The sequence below is a fragment of the Dipteris shenzhenensis genome, chromosome 6 (genome assembly GCF_047967505.1).
Source record: "Dipteris shenzhenensis isolate YYH24624 ecotype China chromosome 6, Dip_SZ_1.0, whole genome shotgun sequence".
Classification (NCBI taxonomy): Eukaryota; Viridiplantae; Streptophyta; class Polypodiopsida; order Gleicheniales; family Dipteridaceae; genus Dipteris; species Dipteris shenzhenensis.
The window spans coordinates 41,278,205-41,296,187 of record NC_141601.1 but is presented as its reverse complement, the minus strand read 5'-3'; the positions used below and the strand labels follow the sequence as shown (position 1 = coordinate 41,296,187).

Genomic DNA, 17,983 nt, shown 5'->3' with positions numbered 1-17,983 from the left:
AAGCTCCACTGATCACATAAAGCATCTAGGTGTTTCCCCCCAACACTGATATGCATAACAATGTCAAAAGCCCCAATTCATATGCATCTGCCACTGTCCCGTAAGTCATAAAATGCATCAAATCCTTGCACAAATCAACTCCAATCAAGAGGATATACGCAAATAAGTGAGTGTATAAGCCAATGCTTGGCTGTGGCTACAAAAGCCCTTTGATTCCACAATTCAGAAATGAGAATTTCTCTCACATAGGAGACATAGATCTGCAGATCTACCTCACTGACAATAGAAGGAACCAAAAAAACGGGTGAAGCAGGCTGCTATATGATCGTGAACATCTCCGAGCTCTCCGGCGATGGCGATGGCAAGGACCTGCACCTGTGGCCACTTGTTTCGCTTATGGCGAATTTGCTGGCGCCGCCTGGGGCGCTGGTAGCGCCGCTGCTGGCGCCTATGGCGCTCGTGGCGACGCTGGCGTCGCTGGTGGCCGCTGGCCGCTGGCCGGCGTCGGTGGCTGGTGGCCTTGGCCCTGGCTGGTGCCGCGGCCTTGAAGGCTGCTAGCGCTGCTTAACACAATGGCGAGGAGAGCAGGAGCAGCTGTCGAGGCTGGTACGGGCGAGGAGAGTAGGAGCAACTATCGACGAGGAAGCAGCTATCGAGGCTAGTACGGGCGCTTTCTTGCAAGCTGTCGCTACTGTCGCCGCTGCCTAGCGATGGCTGTTTGTGCTGCCTAGCGATGGCTGTTGGTGCTCCTTGGCTGCTGGTAAGACCCACGTTTGGGCACACCCACGAATAGGCTCTGATACCAGTTGTGGAAGGGAGAGAAAGGGAGCACACCCACACACACAAGCAGGATAAGACACAAGAAGTGTGGGGATAAAATGTATGTGTGTACCTCCCCTAGCACACAGTGAAGCTTTTATATGAAAGGATAAGGTTACAACACTAAGTACGGTGTACTTAGTGTACTTAACAAATAAAGTACTAAGTGTACTAACTGTACTTGGGTGGCCATAGAGCCTTTACCCCAACATGGAACTGTTGCTCCCAGGCCACAGGTGATAGGTACACTCTTCTACTCTGGTAATGGTACACTAGGTCATCTGGTACAACAATCCAACTGCTGGTACTGGTACTGGTACATGACTCCAACAGAGGATCCTGGTACAATAATCCAACTGATACTGCCTCCAGTGCAAGCCTACATGGGCACCTGTATCGTAGAGCTAGATAGCCCCCTCTCAAGTCCAAACTGGTATACTATCGCCAAATCAATGAACTTCAATGCTCCAAATGGCAACGGGCATATAACAGCTCACAAGGATTAATCAATGGTGTCTGGGTTCCCGCACTGGCAATCTACTAACCCCTCCGGATCTCCAGCAGCATCAGACAATAGCTGCAGCAAAACACTAGGAGACCCCCTCTGGATCTGCCAGGTCATAATGTCCAAACAAAAGACAAACTAGTAGCATACTGCCACATGATTCAGCGGTAACAACTCCTCTTGGCTCGAGGTCCGCCTGAAAGCCTTCAGAAAGCCTATTGGCAGCTCCTGCCAAGTGCTACTAAAAGGCTGGAGTAACTGTGGTCGTGACAGTCACACTATTCGCTACCTTGTTACTGGACCCCTATGCGTTCCTTTGGGGACACTAACGCCAAAAATGACCTTTCTGGCCACATCGGTCACACGTACGGGATGCCTTGAGAGCTTCTTGTTCCTCAGCTGTCAACTGCTTTCTTCCTTTTTATCTTCTCGTTCCTCAGCTTTCAACTACTTTCTTCCTTTTTTATCAGCTGTCAAAGCCTCAGGCAGACTGTCATAGGTACGATCGACGAAGCGCTCCTCCTGATCAAGCACCATGGGAACCAATTCCTCCCAGGTCAACTCATTCACCCTACCACTAGTGATCAGGGATGAATAGAAGGCCCCATACTGAGAGGATAACTGGGATAGGAGAGTTATGGCCCTCTGATGAAATCTGCTTCCCGCAAGGAGGATCTCCTACTGAAGTTCCTGTAATTTGTTGATGTGGTCCCGCATCGATGAAGACTTCTTGGGATCCAACAACCTGATCTGGACCTCCAATGAAACCCTCTTCATGGGAGAGGTTCAGTTATACATGGACACCAAATGCTCCCATATAGTGCTTCACATAATTAATCACCTAAGGAGTACAGTTACGGTCCCACAGCTAGGACAGAGTCTCGGCCTCCTTCCAAGCCAGAAGATTTGGTCGGGCAACACCTATCAAGACAAAATCTGCCATGTCCTATGACTGTAACACAAATTCCATCACTGCCCACCAAATGCCATAATTGAGCCCATCCACCTACGGGTCAACTGGGAACATGGGCAACACTAGAATTCTAGTCTTGTTCTCTGCCATCTCAGACAAAGTCGCCATGTCGGAGTGAAGAGGATGATGAGCTGAAAGAGAAGATGGATCGGATAGAAGGGAACTGAGGGTTGAAGAAAGAAGAAGGCGAAAGAAGAGGATGAAGGGGCTGACAGCCCAATGTACCTTCACACCTCGCTTTCCGTCCCTTGGAAACACCACCTCTCTGATCTGAAAACACCCTTCAAAGTCACCCCTTTGCTGGTCACCCGAACAGTCCAATCCTCAAAACACCTCCTCCTGCAAGACACCTCCGGACAGCACCCTAATCCTCCTCTCTGTGTGTTGGCTCAACACTCCCTCTACTCCTCGGGTCTCAAGCCAACCGTGGCTCTGATACAATGTGAGAAGTGCAACGGAAATGAACAGAGGAGAGAGAGAGAGAGAGAGAGAGAGAGAGAGAGAGAGAGAGAGAGAGAGCACGCCTCACACACACACACACACACACTGAGAAGGAGAGAAAGGAGAGAGAGTCACAGGAGAACTGCAAGTGATCTCTGGAGAAAACCCCGCTACAACTGGGGGAAAACCACGGAAACAAAGGGCTGCTCGAGAGCTCGGAACACACAGCTCAACAACCAAGTGGAAGGGAGCACAAGGGAGTGGATGAACTGCTCCACTAACCTCCTCTGCCAGGCCCTACAAGAGATAATCTTCTGCTCCACACAATGCTGCAAAGAGGGCTGAGGGGGGGCCTATATATAGCCCCCAGCCCCTCCCTAGTCGGGTAGGGCAGGCTGGCCGACCAGCCTGCTAGGTGGCCGACCCAACAGGCCTGCATGGCCAACCCATCAGCAGCCTATAAAGGGCTGTACAAGGCCCTAAGGCATGGGCCTGCCAGCCGGCCACCCAGGCTCAGGAGCCGACTGCATCCGCACAGCCCTCTGCCCTCCAGCAGACCTGCTCACAAAGGAGCTGACTCCCTAGGCGCCTCAAAGGGGCTGCCACGTGGCAGCACATCAGGCCTCACGGAGGACCTAAACAGCCTCCACATGGCCAGCCACTATGGCATGAATACGGACCAACACAGGGTGAACACCTATACTCACGGGGGGCGGGCACATCCACAAGCAAGGCCCTCTCTCTCTACAGTGACATCAGGAGATGACCTCTAACAGAAACATCTGTTGAATTAGGTTTTTCTTATCACTTAGGACTCTTTTAGGAGCAACATGTGGACTTAAGAAGAAAATCATACCTTTAGGACACTCTCAACAATCCTAGTAAGTTCAACAAAGCTATAACTCTAGGTGGGTTATTTCACCTAAGGTAATACTAAATATATATACCTAGATGAATCCAGGAACAGTCCCAAACTCATCCTCTAAAAACACAACATAGTGCAGTTTCAATCTCATGATAGTCACTCACAAGGTTGAAAACCATAAACTCCATCATGCATAGCAGGGACTAGCTACTATGACATCCCCACTGACGTCATCAGCGCCCAACAGTGGGTGTAGACCATAATATAAAAATATGCTCTCACACATACAAATCCACACTCCCACACATACTTGAGCATCCATTTATACAAAGTATTCATACTGAGTTTCTGTCGGCACTCCGGAGGTGAAGGGCAGACTCAGCCATGATGAAGGCTAGCACTAAAGGAGAAGGCTAATCAAAAGGTAGTCCAAAATCTCTTCATTCAAGCTACAACTGCTTGTAAAGTCCAAACAATTTCATTTTAGTCTCTCCCCAACGAGCATCTAAATCTAAATCTAGCTGATAGGGCAACGCACCATTTAAGATAGAAAGAATTATCACAATACCAGCAGGTAATACTAAATATATTATTTGCAATCAGGTAAACAATGGCTCTATCACGTGCAGTTCACATTGCTAAAATTAATTGGATTTACTAATATTATTAATATCTGAACCTCAGAAATGTATTTCAACAGAACCAATTCATTTTAGTTCTAGCCTTAAGATAGGCTTATCAAGTGTTCTGATAAAGGAAAATGCCTAAAAGCATATTAAAAAAAATAGAGAATTAATTATACCTCAGACCTAACCCACATCTAACTAGCCATACTCATCCTCATTTCACCCCAACTCTAGCAGGCATCTACCCTAATCTATGCCAGTGTTCTCATAAAGGAAATTTCCTAAAAGCATTAAAATCAAAATAGAGAATTAATTATACCTCAGACCTAACCCACATCTAACTAACCATACTCATCCTCACTTCACCCCAACTCTAGCAGGCATCTACCCTAATCTATGCAGCTTTCAAAGTCCCATTTAATTCTTTACATTATTGGAAGCTAGTAGCATCAAGCAGGGCTCTGGTGTATGCATCAAAAAAACCAAAAGCAAAAGAAGATGAACTAAAAAAGTAGATGGTTGGAGGTTCCCAGAGTAATCCGCCTATGTTCCAAATAACCATGAATTGTCGAGGCCTCAATCCTGGACTACTAGTCCCCTTGATCCATGTCATCATGCACTGCCTGTATGTTGAGCCGTGTCATCAATTTTCTATTTTCAACTTAGCCACTAACCGTCTGCATTTGCAGGTGTCCTCAACCATGATGGATATGCTTAACAATTCATAGTCCTAAAACCGAGCATACAAACACCCATCAAGAGCCACCACCCTAAATTGACACACACATCTACCCAAGCCACCTACAACCTATCCAGTCACGGCTGTGATCTTGTTAGCCACTGCCAAGCTCCATGACCATTGTGCCACAACGACTCTTCAATTGTTTCAAGAGTCTCGATTGCTCCGGGTTGACACATCCTTAGGAGCCCCACACAATCCATGATGCATCACTACTGCATTAGTACAATAACAGTGGGCTCTCTCTATGGCCACAATGACTAGAGAGGACATAGTTGCGAATATTACGTGAATGGGCTTGCAATAATCACCAAATGGCATCAGGGAAAACAAGACATGCATAATACGGTAGAATAACACTGTAGCACAAGTGCTTTGTAGAGCCATTAAGTCACGATTTGTATACACTAGCGCATTCGAAATTTTTTAACGCATTGCCACAAATGTTACAATTAAGCAAATGCGTCGTTTTACTGTTTCACACAAAATTGTGCGTTAGCCCAGTATTGATATACAACGACAAAGACGATAAAATAATCAATTTACTCAAATGTTTCATTCCAACGAGAGTACTCACACTCAAAAGCTAAGCAGTTCGGTATTTGTAGTAGAAACACTTCTTCGTCATCATGTTCCTGGACCAAAAGCACTTTGGCGACGCTTTGACGGGTCTCATTATTGAATCTAAGCACCCGCCATTCGCTTCCCAAAACTTCCACGCGGCAGCCATATCTCGCATGCCTTTCCTCCAAGATTCTCTCAATTTCAGGCCAGTCCTCTACACCCTACTGCCAACATAAATCCTTAGATCATCAGAAGCCTTTTTCCGATACGCAAGAAAACTTCCACAGTCTAATAACAAATTAGAAAGTCTAAGTTGTGCAAACATTTGAGACCAAGAACTCACTGAATTGGACGCAGGATGAGCGGTGACGGCCACCAGGCCATTGCCCTTGTCGGACGGATGACGAAACACAGTAGTGCCCTCGTTGTGGCCCCAGCCACGGCCCTGAGTGCCCCACCATTCGGGCGAGAACCGCCAGTCACCGGGGTCCGTTCCTCGACGGGTGCGAGGGGAGAAGGAAGGCAATGAGTTGCGAGGCTGGCAGAGGAGGCGAGAGGGGGAGGTGTGGAGGTGGCGGAAGGCAAAAGGGTAGGGGGCAAAGAAGATGAAGGGACAAAGGCCGATGGGGGGGCGAAGGATAAGGAGGAATCTATGCGCCATAGCTATGGAGGCAGCGGATAGCAGAGAAGCTCGTCCGCCATAGACAAACACAAAGACGAAGGTGAAGAAGAAGAAGAAGACGACTTGGCACCCTGCCTGGCTGAGGTGGCAATGCCCTTGGCACCCTGCCTTGCTAGAGGTGGCAATGCCTACGTGGCACCTTTGCTTCGGTGGCAATGCCTTCCTTTCCCACTGCAGACTTGGCATGCCACACTCAAACTCGATTCTCTCTCTCTCAGCACATGAAGGAAATTTCCTAGGCTTTTCCGACTGGCTAAGGCTCATGTGGCAATCGGTGCAAACCTCATGCATAGTCAAATCAAGCCAGCAAGTCATCCATTATCCAATCACATAGCTTCTGCTCGCCCCATCCCGCACTACAATGAACTGCTTACTTGTCGGATTCCATGAGCCCATAATTTCGCTAAGTTTCGACCAAGCTCTGGTAGCCATGTGCAAGTAAGTCCAATAGCATCAAATAGGCGGCCTGGCTAACAGATTGCTATCTTCCGACGAGCATTTGCTTGATCTATTTGCTCCTTGCAACTCTCATCGGCTTGAGCCGACAACTCGATCACATGAGAGTGTGCACGAACCAACCAACTCCATGAGCATTTGTACTGGATGGTCTCTCGATGGTCGAGGTTTAAATTTCGAGTGAGTGGTCTCTTGATGGTCAAGGATTAAATGCATCCTCATGAGCATTTGTGTCTCCAGATGTACATGTTGGACACCAACACATTGGGCCCATCTTTTCTCTCTTAAATTGTCCTTGTGCCACAAACGACGTCATTTCTCTTGCAAGGCATGCGGTCACTTTGCCAGAGATTGTTCGACAAAAAATGCAACAATAGGAGATTTGGTGGCAACCGATGTCGAAAGATCGGTTTGGTAACAGTGAAGTGGATATGCTAGAAGAAATTACTTGTGCCTATAGCAACATAAGGAGGCGGCTGTTGAGAAGAACAGGAAGCCAAGCATTCAAACTCATACAATCATTCCTTCAGCTGATCTTAAAAGTGAACAAGTTTACCAAGTCGTTTCCAAAGCAACGGAGGCTGGCATCAACAGATCATGAGGCGCTGAGACGTGTAGCCGTAAATCCGAGGTGGCAGCCATGTAGAAACTACTGGACAAATCAAGCTCTTCTAAAACTCACTCAAGGTTGGCTAAAGGGAAGGCTCATAGGGGCCGATCTTTAATTACATTTTTGCTCCACTTGCAAGGGCGATGGACCATGAGATTGAAGAGAAAGAGAAGCATGACTCGTCTGAGATGGGTTAGCTCGATCTAAAGGTTGGGATCCTTGCGTTCCTTTAAGTTCAAGGAATAAAATTTCAAGTTGAATTTACAAATCTTAGTGTTTGAATGGTTTTTACAAAATTTTCAAATTTGATCTTTAGCATTGCTTTTAGTTGAAAAATATTTTGCATCTCTCTCTCTCTCTCTCTCTCTCTCTCTCTCTCCACCCATAGACATGTAAAATAACACCATCTTGTGCGTTACTCTCTCTCTCTCTCTCTCTCTCTCTAAAATCAAAATTAACTAATAAGTATTTCACATTCATTTACAAAAGGATTATGTGTGTGTGTGTGTGTGTGTGTGTGTGTGTGTGTGTACACACACACACACACAAAAGCTCTCGCTCTCTCTCTCTCAAATCAAAATTAGTTAATAAGTATTTCACACTCATTTACAAAAGGATTATATATATATATATATATATATATATGTACACACACACACAAAAGCTCTCTCTCTCTCTCTCTCTCTCTCTCTCTCTCTCTCTCTCTCTATCTACCTACCTACCTACCTATCTATATATATATATATATATATATACATATAATGTTATTGTTGAGAATCCAAACTCATGTGAAGGCAATGGCCTAGAGTCACGTGTATGCATAGGAATAAGAGTGATGTGAGTTAGTGACCTAAGCAATGAGGTAAGTGTGAGTGGTTGGTGTGATTGACTGATTTAGGGAGAGATTTAAGGGTTAGCTCTGAATGGTTTCACTTTGCCTATAAAAGGCATGTACTTGAACGTCATTGACTAAGAAAATACTCTCCTTTCAACATGCTGTTCGTTCCTTTCCATCCACCCTGAGCTCTCTCTCTCTCTCTCTCTCTCTCTCTCTCTCTCTCCCCCACTCACTCTAATCCATGTTTTCTAACATGGTATCAAAGCCAATGGCTCTTCCCCTCTCACCAAACCTATCCTCTCATCTAGCCTACCCTCACCCATAGCCTTCCTCTCCATCCCTATCTTCTGCCTTCATCCTCTACTTTCCCAGGCTACGGGAGAGGCCGTGAAGTTATCCGTGAATTGCAGTATATGTACCAAAGGTCGCCTCTTGAACAAGCTGCTTCTACTCGCAATGTCCGTAAGCTACAATGCGCTACTTGAGCTTCAACACAACTGCCCAACTCAAAACTATTGTTCCGCTATTGTGCTTCCGACTTCTTCCGTGTTGCCAAAGATTGTTGCATCTAACGGTTGTTGTTCCAGTCTTCCATGTTGCTACTAAAGACTGAAGCTACATCCCTGCTCTACAAACCCGCTTCCTCTATACATCTTTGTCCATCTAAAGTTGCTGCAATTCATGCCACAGCCCCGCTTGTACTACAACAACATTGTTGCTTGCTAGAAGTTGCCGCCCTTGCTGTAGATCCATCGTCTTCTAAGCTGATTCTTAAAATCGGAGTGCTGTCTGTGGAAAGGGATTCTGGATTGCACACTTTGAAGGTACATGAGTTGGTTAGGCTTCTCTGGCAGGCACCTTTCTCTGTAATCTCCATTTTGATCGTTGCTTGTTCGTCGCTTCCCCTGCGTGGCGTCGTCGAATTTACGTACGTCGATTTCTGTATCAACAAGTGTACCTTGGAGACTTGATAAGAGGACTTGACTACAAACGAAGCGGCACAGGTTCTACTCCCACGGATGCAAACTCGAGTATAAAGTTTCATTTTTTGGCGAGTTTTCAAGTCCATCATTTTTCCAATGTCACTTCAAATTTTTGATTGCCAAAATAATTGATGTTGCCGCTATGGAGTATGGATCCCGTAACCTCTTCTACCAAAGCCCGAGTGCCTTACCAATATGCCAAAGTTCTTTAGTTGTTATTTGAAGAGAATGAAATACACTATATTGTGGTATTCCAAGGCATTTCTTCATATTCTTTGGGAGGCTTCTTCAAGCACACTATTGGGTCAAATTCTTGGCCACTCACGTTCTGGATATCTGCATCAGGATCTACTTCTACATTGATGTGGGCACAATCGACTTCACCAAGCAAATCCACATGTCCTACATCGCATATATTATCCATATGTGGAACCGACATCATGGTGGCATGGAAACACTGCCTTAAAAGGATTGTTGTCATCAAAGGGGGGGCATCAACTCCACATCTACAAAACATATTAGAGGTGTTTATGTGTCAAATAATGGTTCTCTACCATGGATAGTCCTCCTAAAAATGAATGTATTGGTTTGTCTTAATGCCTCCTAGATGTGTCTCCTAGGCATAGCCTAATCATGATGGAATCAACTCCCAAAAAAAGAAGCTCAGTTGTATGGGTTATGGCTAAACCTTTGAGCCCAAGTCTCCTAAGCTTTCCACACCTCAAATAGTGAAACAAAGATTGCCTCTCCTATCTTGAGTAGACAAGCCAATGAGCCTCTGAGCTATGTCAAGGTGGACAAGTCCCTGCATTAGTCATGGATGAACCAAGCCAAGTCATGCCTAAACTCCTTTGTACATCATGAGTTTGAAGAGGGGTGTTGAGAATCAAAACTCATGTGAAGGCAATGGCCTAGAGTCATGTGGATGCATAGGAATAAGAGTGATGTGAGTTAGTGACCTAAGCAATGAGGTAAGTGTGAGTGGTTGGTGTGATTGACTTATTTAGGGAGAGATTTAAGGGTTAGCTCTGAATGGTTTCACTTTGCCTATAAAAGGCATGTACTTGAACGTCATTGAATAAGAAAATACTCTCCTTTCAACATGCTATTCGTTCCTTTCCATCCACCCTGAGCTCTCTCTCTCTCTCTCTCTCTCTCTCTCTCTCTCCCCCACTCACTTTGATCCACGTTTTCTAACAGTTATAATATATACGAAATATAATATTCTCTCTCTCTCTTTCTCTGTGTGTGTGTGTGTGTGTGTGTGTGTGTAGCATACACACACACACACACACATACTCTCTCTCTCTATGTGTGTGTGTGTGTAATATAATGTATAGATATAAATATAAATATATGTATGTATGTATGTGTGTGAGTGTGTGTGTGTGTGTGTGTGTGTGTGTGTGTGTGTGTGTGTATTGATTTATTTATTTATATTTATATATGTTTGTATAAATATAAAATATACTTTATATTATATAGTATTTAATATATATATATATAATATTATATTATATTATATATTACATAGTATTAATTATGTAATATTTATTATAAAAGAATATATTATATGTTTATTTCTCTCTCCCCCCCCCTCTCTCTCTCTCTCTCTCTCTCTCTATATATATATATGTGTGTGTGTGTGTGTGTGTGTGTGTGTATGTGTGTGTGATTGGGGGTGACAACCTACAAACACCTGCAGTCACCCTCATTAAATTCTACTTTGTCAAAAGGCAAGCTTTCATGGGGCTGAGATTTTCAAATCTAATTGGGCATTGGGCAGCTGGGACTTCAACGTTGGGAGTAACGTGGGGAAGCTCCAAGAGCACATTAAGTTGGTTGTAGCTCGTGTCTAGTTGAGCCTTAAATGGCCTGAGGAAAAGCTATCCATGAGAAGAAATTACAAGAATGCATTACTATGGTGATGGATAATGATAGTAAGTAGGTCTTCAGCGATGCCAACATTGTTGAGTTTTTTGCTAATCATCTAACAATTATTGCACGAACAAATCTGATTTCAAGAGTCACATTAGTGGATTCCTAGCCAATGTTCAGAGGATTGTTCCGCCTCATGAAGCTCTCCTTCTTCAACGAACTTTCTCATCGTTAAAAATCGAATGTACAATTTTCTCCATGGTGAAGGAAAAAGTTCTAGCTATTGATGGATTTATTGTGGACCCAATACATTTGGGATGTATGTGGGTTGGTGAGCTTCTAGAATATGTAAACACTGGAATTATTAAATTTGTATTCCAAAGAATGAAAACATGCTAATCCCTAGCTATTGGAGACCTCTGCCCATGTTGAATTGTGTTTACAAGGTTTTGGCAAAAGCCATGGTGGCTAATAGGATTAAGTTCTTGTTAGGCAAAATTATCCATAAGAGATGGTATGGATTTATTCATGGTAGATTTATACAGGATACCATTTTGAATGTCCTACTAGAAACTGACTATGTGGTGACTCGCAATGAGAATTTTAATCTCGTCAATCTTGATCTTGAAAAGCTTATAATAGGATTCGTTGGGAGTTTATTCAGTTGACCATGTAGACACTCAGATTTGGGGAGGGCTCCTGTCGAATGACTAGGATGCTCTTTTCCAATGCTCATGCGAATGTGTCTATTAATGGCTACTTGTACTAGGACTTTGCCCTAAAGCATTCTATATGCCAAGGTTGCCCCTTAGCTCCATTGCTATGTGCAGTGGTCATTGAACCTCTTCTATGTCAGCTGGACTATCACTAGAGGATGGGAAATATCAAAGGTTTATCTCTGTTGGATGGTTCAATTGTGTTCTCATTTCTTTGCTAACAACAATACCAGTCTCTTGTTAGCTTTGAAGAGAATGTCAATAATTTCTTGAATGTTTTTGAGGACTTTTCTATGGTATTTGACTCAAGGATCAATACCTCTAAGATGACAGTTCCATTGCTCACATGATTCTCTCCCTAGCTCGAGTATTAAGTTTTACTTTCATTGGATTATGCCTGGTCAGATTGTAAGGTATTTGGGATGCCCTATTGGTCTTGGAGTGTCGCTTAAAAACAAGTTCGATTGGTTTCTAGTCAAATTTAAGGAGAAGATATAACAAATGGAGAGGGAAGAAAGTGTCGTTTACTAGCAGATTAATTGTGATCAAGCATATTATGTTGTCATTTCTGGTTTACGTAGTCTTTGTTTTCCCCTTTACAGCCAATGCTCTCTAAATAATGGATCAACTGTTGAGGGATTTCTTATGGAAAGATGAGTGGTATGCCTTTGCGTGGGAACTTGTCACTACCCCCAAACAAAGTGGCGGTCTTGGTGTTGAGAGCATGAAGTTCAAGTGTGACTCATTGTACTCTAAATGGATCCTGAAGATGGGAAGCGACCAATTGTAGTTGATACTTGCTTAACACTTTATTCGTGCTAATGGACCTTGTGGCATAATTCAGCCATGGCAAAATTTTCTACTATCTGATGTCTTATTAAGATCCATCAATCAAAATTTTTGCCATATTGTTGTTAATACGAAAAATAAGACAAGTGGTTGTCAATGGATAGGTTTGAGTTCACTTTATGGTGATGGACCTCTAGCCGGATCATTGTGGCTTTTTGATTGGTATTTTGTGGATGGACCTGCCCTTGTGCTTAGCCACCAGTGAATGGTCAAAAAGCTTGTCACAGGAAAGGGGTTAGTACCTTCAATAGCGTTTGGGACTCGAGGATATATGATTGGATGTTTGTTGATGCCGTTGTTGCTCAATTCAATCTTTCTCGTAGAAGGAAATGTCTTTTTTGCCATACTGTTGTTAATATGAAAAATAAGACACATGGTTGTCAATGGATAGGTCTGAGTTCACTTTATGGTGATGGACCTCTAGCTAGATCATTGTGGCTTTTTGATTGGTATTTTGTGGATGGACCTGCCCTTGTGCTTAGCCACCAGTGAATGGTCAAAAAGCTTGTCACAGGAAAGGGGTTAGTACCTTCAATAGCGTCTGGGACTCGAGGATATATGATTGGATGTTTGTTGATGCCCTTGTTGCTCAATTCGATCTTTCTCGTAGAAGGAAACTTATTTGAAAAATTAAGGATGCTTGGCCAACAAGTAGAATCTTGATGACTTCCAAGAATCGTGGTATAGATATGGCACGGGCCCAATGTTTGTGGAAAAGCATGATTGCTCCCTAATCTATTATGACAAACTATGTAAGCTCCATATTCTTCACTGTGGATTCTCGATGCACACAATCGCACAACAAAAAACAAATAAAGGGAGTCTTGGAGAGTGCTCTAAGAAACTTTGAGATTGTTGAAGAGGGTTCTCCTCTAATTGTGAAGATTGATGGCCCCATTGATGTACCATGTGAAGTTCAAGAGAGTGAGATGTTTGGTAGGAGGCCAAGAAAGGAGCCTATGGTCATGGAAGCTTCATCAGATAGTACCAATAGCGCAGTGCCTCGTGATCCTGACTATATTTAGCTCATCTCTAAAGGCAAATGTGGGATACATATTTGTTGAGAGCCATGGAAAGCATCTGAAATGTTATAAAAAATCATGTTGTTGTAGAATCATAGGCTTCAACTACTGTGGTGATAATTTATGTTTTTGTAACAATCATGATTTTATAAAATCTTAAGCTTATTCTAGTGGTATTTATGGGCTTTTGTATGAAAGTGCTTAGTGGAATAAAGTATCTAGGAATTTAGTCTAAAAATTAGCTCAAATTTACTATTGGTTAATAGGATCGTACCACCCTATTTTACAATCATGGTTCTTATTAGGGAAAGTGTCTTTGAGATAAAAACTTGGGATTCTATCAATTATAATTGAAGTGGGGTCCATGACTATTGAAATTGGGGTCCATATCAATTATAATTAAATTGGGGTTCATATTCCATTAAATTGTGTCCATGACTCTTGAATTGGAAAGGCACATTAATGGGACTTTTCTTGTCGCAAAGGTTCTTATTGAAAGAATGGGGAAATGAGATTGTTTTCTTTTTTGTGTGTGGAAAAGAAAATATATGTATATTAGGCACAAAAAGGATGAAAATACAAAGTATAAGTAGCCTCTTAAACCAGGAAGTTAGAAATGACAGAGACACCTTTATTGACTCACAAGGGCTGCAAGTTGCATGTGACTCACGTGCCTTGGCCAGAAAATTGATAGTTTCGGTAAGATCGCGCAAAATTTCTTCATGGAGGGACCTCGATCTCTTGGCTTTCATGAAAGCTGTTTGGTTCCTCAGCTTCCAAATATGCCATATGACTAAAGCTCTCACAGTTTTCCAAACTGAATAAAGAAGATCATTGAGGTAACCATTATCCCCCGATAGAGCCATCTTCCACGATGGTGTTATAAAAACAACAATTATTCCAACTCTTTGCAAATATTCCACCCGATATTCTTCACCTCCACACAGTCCCAAAATAGATGCATGTGGGTTTCCTTTTTGGATCGGCACTACAGGCATAGAGGGGAGATCCTTGAATGCCATTTTTCAAGTCTTTGTCTGATTGGCAACTTGAATGACACCACCTTCTAGAGCATAAGATTCAACTTAAAGGAGGGTGTCGCCTTGTAAACTCTTTGAATCCTAAAATTTCAGGTTACCCCAGCAAGGCATATGCAATTTGAAATCTTTCATAGAACACTTGTGAAGAGGTTTCCCCGAGTTGAGAGGAAAGCCTTTGAAGTCTTGGGACCTGAGATCATCCACAAGGCAGAGGGATTATACTGGTTTCTCTACAACATCTTCAAGTCTCAAGATACATTGGGACATTTTATGAATTCTCTGTTCTATTCCAGGCTTTTAGGCCTTTACACTGTCAGCTCCTTCTCGATGAGCCTATGATAGATGCTACATCCCATGCCGATGGATGTTTAGCCATTCACACAGTAGACGACCTCCAACTCATGATAGTTGAGCATACAGGTTGGACAGGTTCCTATACCTTGTCATTTGTGCAGGCCTCTTATTCAGCAGAGCAGAGTATCATACCTGCACCTTTGGCCCTAGATTTTCAGCCCCTGGATCACTCTGTCCACATCGACTATGCAATCTTCTTTGACCCCGCATCATTCGATAGAGATTATACTTCTACTGCAGCATACCTCACACATTGTTGTCAGTTCTTTTGGGTTGGTGACAACCTCATATGTCACAACCCACCGGATTGTTTCTCCATAGCTACATTGACTAGCCTCATATTTGGATGCCTCTTCTTCAGAGCAACTGCATAGTCCATGATGACTCATGACATGTTCAGCTTTGACATGTTGAGTACGTAGCCATACATGCAGACGTTCATGCAGTCATCTTTTGATTGACCAGTCTTTGATCCAGGTGGACTTGACTTTCTCCATATTTCATTCCTCTTCCTTTCGGCCTATCTTCTGGGTTTTATTTCCAAAGGCGAAGGATGACCCACAACTTAAGAGGGGGAAATCCACGATATGTATAGGATCATAAGTTGTACTCATTGTACATGCTTCTGCTTCGTAGTCACTGTGCTCACATATGCACACACTACTTTGGTTTCTTTTCAGTTTTGGATGCTAGCATATGCACCAAACAAAATCCACAAAAAGGTCTTGTACATGCACCCTCTACTTACCTAGTGCAATTTAAGAGGGGGTGTTAAAGATAGTGTAAATTGCACTATTCACATAGGGCATAGGGGCAAACCCTAACCCTAACCCTAAAAGGTTCACATGTATATCTTTATGTTCATTGTCAATACACTTAGTGTACAGGTAGCTCTCCCTCTCTCACTTCCACTATCATTTATCTATATTCCCCAAAAAGCTTTTGAGCAAAAATCATACAAAAGCCTTTGTGCTTTCCTCCATACCCCTTTTACAAAAAGCCCATCCACCTTCTAGAATAGCTGGCTTTTTCTAACTTTAGTTTATACACTTAGCCAAGCCACTAATATTCCAAGATTCAATTATGTACATAAGCTTTTGTGAAATACAAAATTAGGCATAAGCCTTATTCATCCCCGCATCACTGGAGTTATGCCTACATGCCCAAAATATGGCGGATCATGCTTGCCAGATGCCATCACCCGATCAATTACTCTTCCCCTGGATTCACATGATCAATAGTAATAAATATTTTAAGCATAAGATAACCTTGGAATTAATCACCACAATCAATCAACCTTTCAGTATTATAGCAACGTGAAATCAATAAATCACAGATGAATGGTGCACACATGCGACACATACCATCTCATGGTGCACCTAATGCTACACATGAATAAAATTGTACGGATGGTGCACACATGCTACACATGCATCATTACGGAACAGCGAGCATACATGCATCAGCTGTGCAATAAAAATGCTGGATCTCACTAAACGAAATATTGAAGGATTAAATTAATGGGATAATTCCAATTCTCGTAACATCCCTCTTGCTTGAAATCGCAATTGCCCTCAATTGCACGACAAAAAAGTAGTCAATAAATTAGGGTAGTGGCAAAAATATCGCTCGAGCATCCACTTAGCATCCTCAATGGGGTGGTTCTTAAATGTAAGAAGATAAATAGGATACGAGTTTCCACGTCTCGTTTGAGTGATTTGTTAATCAATGATCTGGTCTGGCTCTAAGAGCTGGGTCTCTCCTTGAAGCAACGGGGCATTGTTTAAAATAGGTCGAATTGATGGGTCTCCATGGAAAGGTTTCAGGAGGTGCACATGAAAAGAATTATGAATTTTTCAATCAAATGGTAATTTGAGCCGATAGGCATTGTCATTAATGCACTCCACAACTTTAAAGGGACCATAGGATTTAGGGGTAAACTTAACTACAAGGTGTGTCTCAATACTCTTAAGTGTGCGCTTCTCAATACGTAACATGTCTAGGTCACCTTGAGCAAATACAACTTTCTTTCTACCCTTGTTTGCACGTGCAGTATACATAACTTGAGCATGCTCGATATTCTTTTTTATAATAGCCAAAATGCTAGAGAAATCTTCATAAATTGATTAGCAGCCTCTACTTGGTGCTTAAGGCGGGTCAATGGAGTAGGAATGGTCTTTCCATAGATAATTTGGAATGGAGATTTGTCTGTAACAGAGTGCTTAGTGTTGTTGTAGGCAAATTGTAATATGTGTATAAATTTGTCCCATTTGCCTTGCTGACCAGACACGTAAGCACGTAACATGTCACAAATAGTATTTTGTGTGACCTCGGTTTGGCCATTAGACTCAGGATGAAAAGCAATGGAAAAATCTTTGTACCAAGATTGTTAAAGAGTGTGGTCCAAAAGTTACTACAAAATTTACTATCCCAGTCTGACACGATTACTTTTGGAAGGCCATGGTGTATAAAGATGTGCTTGATGAACAAATGAGTAGCCTGAACTATGGTCAAGGTCTTCTTACAAGGAATAAAGTAAGCCTGCTTGCTAAATCTATCAATGATAGTCCAAATCATATCAAAACCTAAGCTACTTATAGGAAATCCAGTAATAAAGTCCATAGAAATCTACTCTCATGGGCAATCAAGAATTGGTAAAAGCATAAGTAAACCTTGATATTTGTCCTTGTAGCTCTTGACTTTTTGACAAATAAGACATTGTGCAACAAAAGTTGCAACATCAACTTTAAGCTTAGGCCAGGAAAAATCTTGAATTATAGTTTGATACGTTGCATCGATGCCTCTATGTCCCATGTAGGGTGGCTGATGTACCTCTTCTAGTACTAAGCATCGAAATGGTGCAGTGACACACAAGCACTTTTCATAGAATAGATAGTCATTATGAATGGAATACGAGGCCATAGGGGTGCTATTAGCTTGCTTAATCTTATGCCAAATTTCTAAAAAGTCTCGATCAGTAGGATAGTGTGCCTTCATAGGCTTGAAAGGGTCTCCCTCAATGA

General features: G+C 42.8%; 1 protein-coding gene across 2 annotated transcripts in view; it reads right to left on the bottom strand.

Annotated features, from left to right (window-relative positions):
- The window catches only part of LOC147901180 (S-adenosyl-L-methionine-dependent methyltransferases superfamily protein), a 54,529-nt gene extending 48,305 nt beyond the window's left edge, over nucleotides 1-6,224 (bottom strand). For both annotated transcript variants that reach the window (XM_087376201.1, XM_087376202.1), the window contains exons 1-2: nucleotides 5,876-6,224; nucleotides 5,546-5,753 (exon numbers count right to left, since the gene is read on the bottom strand). In XM_087376201.1, the coding sequence (XP_087232327.1) occupies nucleotides 5,546-5,753; nucleotides 5,876-6,193 (526 nt within the window). In that variant the 5' untranslated portion in view covers nucleotides 6,194-6,224. The remainder of the gene's footprint in view (nucleotides 1-5,545; nucleotides 5,754-5,875) is intronic.
- Nucleotides 6,225-17,983: the final 11,759 nt, after the last annotated feature.